Below are 7,791 nucleotides of genomic sequence, written 5' to 3' on the forward strand. Positions count from 1 at the left end.
TGCAACAGTGATGAATACGATGAATATTTTCACAGTTAAAGGTCCTCAACGTACATAGATGTGGGTCAAAATGTTTAATTCCTGTTATTATTTTTCCATCACTCCTGAGCCTCATAACTTCATCAATATAAACTCACAGGAACAATCATTGGTACCCTGGATGTGTTTCTGTTTTCTAATAATCCACCATAGAAAGCTTTAAACAGAGCGTTCTAGACACAATTCGCTCTGTGGAAAAATGTTCCTCTACTGTAGGAACAACCTTTGACACATAAAATGTAAAATCTGACATTCTATTTACTCACTGATTTAAGACTACAGTAATGAAGTGTTAAGATATGTCTACATAGGAAAAGTGTTTTATTCATTGTATGTTAACAAAACAGGGGAATTTGTAAAATGCAGTTAGAAATATACAATCCTTCATTTTCTAGTGTAGAATAACTTTACTTTTGCAGATTTTAATATATATATATATATAGACAGTGTAATTTCATGGTCAATCAATCTAAAAGAAAAAATTGGCAAAGAATAAATAGTTTTCCTGTGATTTTACTAGTTATTATCCCTAATTTAAGAAAAGCAGGAAAGTCTGTAAAATAACTGAGTTTTTTTTTTTTTGTGCTATTTTTCCATCCATTTTATTCTCGTGTCAGTAAACAAACCATATTTTGCTGAATTTTTATTGTTATTATTGTTTTAAGTGTAATTTTATGGTCAAATTACCATTTTTAGAAACATATAGCTTATGGTTGTGGTCTGACTTTATTTACACTTTTAGCCACTTTTTCTTACAGTTAACATGTAAATTAATCAGTTTTTCAGTAACTTTACTAGATATCATGTTTGTTTGTTTGTTTGAACAGTTTTGGCTTGTTTCTATTATTGTTGTGTTTTTGTTTTTTACAATCAACATGTAAGTTTATAGTCTTTCTGTCATTTTATCAGTTTTAATCAGTGATTTAACAAAACAGACAACAGTTAAAAATGTATTGATCATTCTTCAGTCCTTCATTTTCTAGTGTTTCTAAAACAACCATATTTTTGCAGATTTACAGAATACAAGCTCAATAGTTTTACTGTTATTTTAATAGTTATTATCTGTAGTTTAACAAAAGCGGGAAAATCCGTAAATCAGCAGTAAAGTGTTGATGAAGTCCATCCAGATGAAGACCTGTTCCTGTCTTCAGGGTCCTCACAGGAACTCGTGGATCACCAGCTCCTTCAGGGACCGGCAGTAGGCCTCGCCCCTCTCGGCGTCCCTCAGGCCGCTCAGCTCCTCCTGCAGCTGGGCCACCGGCCGGCCCAGCTGGTAGCCCACATCCACCAGCAGCTCCAGCAGCGCCGCCCGGTGGTGCTTCAGTCCGTAGCGGCGGACCGGCGGCAGGGCTCTGTGGGCGCTGCCGAACGCCTGCTCCGGCTCGTCCAGGTCGCGGTGGCACACGGCGAGGGCGGACAGCGTGGTCACCACCAGGGTGGGCTTCTGCCACGGCAGCAGCTTCTCCTGGATCTCCAGCACCGTCTGCAGCTGCTCCACGGCCGCCCTGAACTGGCCGGCCCGGATCAGACTGTGGCCTCGCCGCTGCTCCTGCTCGGTGAAGAAGGCGGCCAGGTGGTGCGAGTACCGGACGCAGCGGGCGGCGAACAGCTTGGCCAGGTAGTCCTGCAGCGCCAGGCGTCGCTCCTGGATGTTGTCGGGGCTGAAGTTGCCCGTCAGCAGCTTGCGGGGCAGAACCACCTCCTCCAGCTCCTCACCGAACTCCTGCAGCAGCTTGTGGTGGAAGGACAAGAAGTCGCTGTAGCGGCGCTCCACCGACACCCGGCGGGAGTCGAAGCTGCCGGAGCGCATCACCACCACCTGGTAGACCTGGAGGCAAACAGGAAGCAGGACAGCGTTACAACACCTTCATCCTCCTCCTCCTCCTCCTCCAGGATCCAGGAACACCTGAGTCACTGTCAGCTCAGAGTTCATCAGCTCCAACTGAGGAAAACCAAAGAAAACAACCAGGAGTCAGAGTTCTTCTGCTAACTCTGGTGTCTCAGCTTCAGCTTCCAAAAGTACAATATTAATCCATAGTTTCTACAGTGAAACTACAGGATGGAGCTCAGGAGGAGCCAAGATAGCTAGCTTAGCTTAGCTTAGCTTAGCACAAAGGCTAACAACACGGCTAAACAGGTAGCTAAGCTTAGCACAAAGACTGGACGTTGGGAAACAGATAACATAAAGACCAAAAACAAGGGAAATAGCTAGCTTATCTTAGCATTAACACTTCAAATGGGGCAACAGCTAGCTTAGCTTAGCATAGAGACTGGAAATGGCGGAAACAACTAGCTTAGCTTAGCATAGAGGCTAGCAACAGGGATAAAAAGGCAGATAAGCTTAGAATAAAGATTGGAAATTGGGAAACAGCTACCTTACCTGAACATAAAGATGGAAAACAAGGGAAAGAGATAACTTAGCTTTGCATTAAAACTGATAACGGAGGAAGCAGCTAGCTTATCGTAGCAATAAGACTAGAAACAAAGGAAATATCCAACTTAGCTTAGCATACAGGCTAGCAACAGGAATAAACAGGCAGATAAGCTTAGAATAAAGACTGGAAATTGTGAAACAGCTACCTCAACATAAAGACTGAAAACAAGGGAAATCGATAGCTTTGCATTAAAACTAATAATGGGGGAAACAGCTAGCTTATCTTAGCATAAAGATTGGAAACAGCTAGCTTAGCTTAAAGATGGGTAACAGCTACCTTAGCTAGGAAAAAGCTATGGAAAAACAGCTATCTTAGTTAGGCATTTAGACACTGTTCCCAACAGTGGGAACAGCTTGCTTAGCTTAGCATTAATGAGTGGACACAGGGATAAACAAATAGATAAGTTTATCATTCAAACCGAAAATTAGAAAACAGTTACCTTAGCTTAGCATAAAGACTGGAAAAAAGGAAATGGCTAGCTTACCTCCACATTAAGACTGAAAAGGGGAGAAACAGCTAGCTTAGCATAGTAATACAACTGGAAACAAGGGAAATACCTAGCTTAGCTTAGCATAAAGACTTGAAACAACTACCTTAGCTGGGAAAAAAGCTTGCTTAGCTTAATAGACTACAAACAAGGAGAAACAACTAGCTTAGTTTAGCCTTAAGACAGAAACCATGAAAGACTGCTAGCTTAGCCCAGCATAAAGACTGTGAACAGCAAGCTCACTCTAACAGAAAGAAAGGGAACAGGTGGATTCCGTATACTAGCTTAGCATCAGCACTGGAAGCAGGGAGAAATAGGTAGCCTAGCTTAGCTTTTCAAGTCTATGAAGTGAACTACTACTGAGAGTTTTTGGTTTTGCTGCTTCAGTCCAACAGCATTTCCAGCAGCTTTACTAAATGTTATCTGATGTACATGTACTGATATCTGTTATCTGTATCACCTGACAGGTGAATGATCACTGATTATGTGTCACGTTACACATAGATGCGTCGCAGATGTGTTTCAGATTCTCACCACATATTTGCTCAGCGCGTGCTCAACAATGCGACTCGATGGGATTACAAACAGCAGCCTGACGGGTCGATCGTTCCTCTTCACCTCCCTCCAGTTCTGCTGTAGCTCCTTAGTGGTTAAACTGGAGTCACTGGGAAGGTCACCTAATACACATTAACACAAACAGTCGTCACAATCTGTGGAAATGCTTTTATGTGTCTAATAACGGTCTATTGAGGGTTTCAGGTTAAACTGGGAATGTGAATTTGAAAACACATCAACACACAGAAGCAAAACAAACCACAATATCAGGACATGACTGCTAGCTTAGCTTAGCATGAAGTCTGGAAACAAGGGAACCAGGTAGCTTAACTTATCATAAATATCGTAAATAGGTAGCATTGCTCAGCATAAAGATTGGCAGTAACTAGCTTAGCATAAAAACTGGAAATGAGAAACAGCTAGCTTAAGTTAGCATAAAGATGGGGGACAATTGAAACAGGCGGCTTAAGTTAACACAAAGGCTGGAAACAAGGAAAACACCTAAATTAGCGTAGCATCGATCATGAAAACAAAGGAAAGAGGTAACAGCATAAAGACCAGAGACAACTCACTTAGCATAAAGACGAGAAAGAGGGGGAGACAGCGTGCTTAGCTTAGCATAAAGACTGGAAACAAGGAAAACAGCTAGCTTAGCATAAAGACTGTAAATGGGGGCAAACAGCTAGCTTAGCTTAGCATTAAGGCCGAAAATGGGGGAAACAAATAGCTTAGAATAAAGGCTTGAAACAAAAGAAAATAAGTAGCTTGGGTTAGGTAAGCATAGAGACTGGAAATAGTTAGCCTTGCTTAGCATAAAGGCAAAAAGAAAAAAAGGGTAATAGCTAGCTTAGCTTAGCATAGAGATTGAAAACAGGGGGAACTGGTTTTCTTTGTTTAGCATAAAGACTGGAAATGGGAAGCAGTTTGCTCAGGTTAGCAAAAATAACGAAATAGAGGAAACAACTAGCCTAGCTAGGGGTATATGTTAGCTTAACTTAGCATAAAGACTGCAAACAGGGGAAACAACTAATCTGGCTCTGTGCAGAAGAAACAAGCTCCATCTGGTGGCTTGTCTTATGCTCAGATGAGCATGCTCTGGATCGGTTAATCAAGATACAAACAAAAATGTTGAAAGACGAGTTTGTGGTTTTCTGGGGATTTTTGAACTTTGCGTTACTGTTGGTCAATGATCCTTTACCACACTGTGAAAAACAATCCATAGCATGGAAGTTACAGTTCCTCATAACACCCAGATGATGAAACAGGAGACACACCTCAAACTGTGATGTTATCAGTGTTTCAGACAAAAGCGACATAGAAGTAGCCTTGATTTTAATTTCCATGACGGATGACTTAAATGAAAGGTATAACAACACATGCGAACCTTTACAGTAAACAGACACCAACATGAGCCTGTCTCGTTTTTAGCTTGTCTGTCATTATTTTGGAGAACTAAATATGCAGAATTGTCCGTCAGCAGCTTCTGTTTAACGATGAAATGAGATAAAATAGTGGAAACGACATGAGAAACTAACTGAACCTGGAGTCAGGATGTCCCCGTTTGCTTCTGCCATCAGGTCCAACAGCTGATCCACAACCCGGTGAATCAGACGTCCTGCTCCATCCTCTCTGGGTGACGTTGGTTACGTTGGTATTTAAAAGCCTCACGGTGGCTTTTATTCCTCTTGCAGTGATGAAAACTGTCTTTCTGTGGCTCCTGCAGGACTTTGGGGGGTTTAAAAGTCTCCAGAAAACCAGAAAAAGGCCTCAGTGCGTCCCGATGAACACGTCAGGCAGCTAAAAGACGAATGCAGACATTCAGGATACAAAAAATTACAAGGCATGAAAGACAGAACGGGTGTAAAGGGAAGTGAAAGCAGAGACCAGTTGTGCTGGTAAACCAAACAGTGAGAGGAGCGCTCGTTTTATGGCTCCGGGAGCAGCAGGCAGGCGGGTGGTGTTTGTCAAACAGGTGAATCGTGTCGGGAAAAAAAACGGGAGACACGTTGTTAGTTTATGTTTATTTAAGATAGATGAATATTATATCATAAAACCAACCAATAAAACCAGGACATTTATGTTTCTTAAATATCTGCAAAATAACAGAACAAAACAAAAAACTGAAATTTTAAGGACAAATGAATTTTTTATTTATGAAAAAGTTCCGGATTCGACATTATCATAATAGGGATTGAAACCCTACAAAAAAGTAATGTAAAATCCTGTTTACCTGACTATTTAACTGACCACTCACTGAGCTGGGCATCTCAGGTTCTGCCCTCTGCTGNAACCTTTACAGTAAACAGACACCAACATGAGCCTGTCTCGTTTTTAGCTTGTCTGTCATTATTTTGGAGAACTAAATATGCAGAATTGTCCGTCAGCAGCTTCTGTTTAACGATGAAATGAGATAAAATAGTGGAAACGACATGAGAAACTAACTGAACCTGGAGCCATGATGTCCCCGTTTGCTTCTGCCATCAGGTCCAACAGCTGATCCACAACCCGGTGAATCAGACGTCCTGCTCCATCCTCTCTGGGTGACGTTGGTTACGTTGGTATTTAAAAGCCTCACGGTGGCTTTTATTCCTCTTGCAGTGATGAAAACTGTCTTTCTGTGGCTCCTGCAGGACTTTGGGGGGTTTAAAAGTCTCCAGAAAACCAGAAAAAGGCCTCAGTGCGTCCCGATGAACACGTCAGGCAGCTAAAAGACGAATGCAGACATTCAGGATACAAAAAATTACAAGGCATGAAAGACAGAACGGGTGTAAAGGGAAGTGAAAGCAGAGACCAGTTGTGCTGGTAAACCAAACAGTGAGAGGAGCGCTCGTTTTATGGCTCCGGGAGCAGCAGGCAGGCGGGTGGTGTTTGTCAAACAGGTGAATCGTGTCGGGAAAAAAAACGGGAGACACGTTGTTAGTTTATGTTTATTTAAGATAGATGAATATTATATCATAAAACCAACCAATAAAACCAGGACATTTATGTTTCTTAAATATCTGCAAAATAACAGAACAAAACAAAAAACTGAAATTTTAAGGACAAATGAATTTTTTATTTATGAAAAAGTTCCGGATTCGACATTATCATAATAGGGATTGAAACCCTACAAAAAAATAATGTAAAATCCTGTTTACCTGACTATTTATCTGACCACTCACTGAGCTGGGCATCTCAGGTTCTGCCCTCTGCTGGTTTGTGTCCTACCTCTCAGGAAGATACTTCAGAGTATCCTGGAGGGGAGAATTGTCCGAACCACACAGCCTGTCCACAGGGGTTCCTCAAGGGTCAGTGCTTGGTCCCCTTCTCTTCTCAATTTACACAACCTCAGTCGGTGCAATGATCCAAGCCCATGGTTTCTCAGACCATCTCTATGCTGATGATACCCAGCTCTTCCTGTCTCTCCCCCCGGACGACCACATGGTCTCTGCCCAGATCTCATCATGCCTTGCCAGCATCTCGGCATGGATGATGAAACGCCACCTTCAGCTCAACCTCTCTAACACTGAGCTCCTTGTCAGCCCAGCCAGTCCCTCCTAAAACAAGAAATCAACATCCAGCTTGATTCAACCAAAGTCAAACCCATAAAATCTGCCAGAAACTTGGGTGTCATGATTGATGACCAACTAACCTTCAAGGCTCATGTGGCCTCTGCTGCTCGGTCGTGTCGATTTGCCCTGTACAACATCAGGAAGATCAGACCTTTCCTGTCTGAACATGCAGCATAACTCCTGGTACAAGCTCTTATCATATTGACTACTGCAGCTCCTTCCTGGCAGGCCTCCCACATCCACGGTCAGACCTCTGCAGATGGTCCTGGATGCAGCAGCATGTCTAGATTTCAACCAGCCAATAGCAGCACATCATCCTGCTGTTCAGATCGCTTCACTGGCTTCCAGCTGCTGCCTGCATCAAATTCAAAACCCTGACACTTGCCCACAAAACCACAACGAGACCAGCTCCCTCCTGCCTGAACTCTCTCATTCAGGTCTACACTCCCTCCCGCTCACTACGCTCGACCAACAAAAACCGCCTGATCCAACCACCACAACGGGGCCCCGGGTCGATAGCTGGACTCTTCTCCTCTGTGGTTCCGCGGTGGTGGAACGAGTTCCCAAACTCTGTTCAATCTGCTGAATCCCTCTTAAAGACTAAAGACCAGCTCTTCACTGAACACCTTTGCACTTGACTGCCCAAAAACGAACAAACAAAAAAACAAACAAAAAAAACCAAAACCCTATTACCTCCCTACAGCCTGCAGTTGGCATCAACGCC

At 42.9% G+C, this 7,791-nt stretch overlaps 1 protein-coding gene across 2 annotated transcripts; it reads right to left on the reverse strand.

Annotated features, from left to right (window-relative positions):
• Window positions 1-928: 928 nt before the first annotated feature.
• On the reverse strand, window positions 929-6,241 carry snx20 (sorting nexin 20). 2 transcript variants are annotated; one of them, XM_008302415.1, is made up of 3 exons: window positions 5,964-6,241; window positions 3,496-3,638; window positions 929-1,867 (listed from the first exon to the last, which is right to left on the reverse strand). In XM_008302415.1, the coding sequence occupies exons 1-3, from the start codon at window positions 5,995-5,997 to the stop codon at window positions 1,196-1,198; spliced, it is 849 nt and encodes a 282-aa protein (XP_008300637.1). In that variant the 5' UTR covers window positions 5,998-6,241; the 3' UTR covers window positions 929-1,195. The 2 variants fall into 2 exon arrangements, with proteins under 2 accessions (XP_008300637.1, XP_008300638.1); XM_008302416.1 differs by lacking the exon at window positions 5,964-6,241 and adding an exon at window positions 5,057-5,334.
• Between the last annotated feature and the right edge of the window lie 1,550 nt (window positions 6,242-7,791).

Source organism: Stegastes partitus, unplaced genomic scaffold (genome assembly GCF_000690725.1).
Source record: "Stegastes partitus isolate 25-593 unplaced genomic scaffold, Stegastes_partitus-1.0.2 Scaffold1812, whole genome shotgun sequence".
NCBI classification, from domain to species: Eukaryota; Metazoa; Chordata; class Actinopteri; family Pomacentridae; genus Stegastes; species Stegastes partitus.

Bases quoted from the DNA above. Each gene is read 5' to 3' on its own strand.
- snx20 (XM_008302415.1), bottom strand. From the start codon at position 5,997: ATGGCAGAAGCAAACGGGGACATCATGGCTCCAG. The intron at 3,639-5,963 runs GTTCAGTTAGTT...AATGTGTATTAG, and splicing joins CGGGGACATCATGGCTCCAG to GTGACCTTCCCAGTGACTCC. The intron at 1,868-3,495 runs GTGAGAATCTGA...GTTTGCCTCCAG, and splicing joins ACGCGCTGAGCAAATATGTG to GTCTACCAGGTGGTGGTGAT.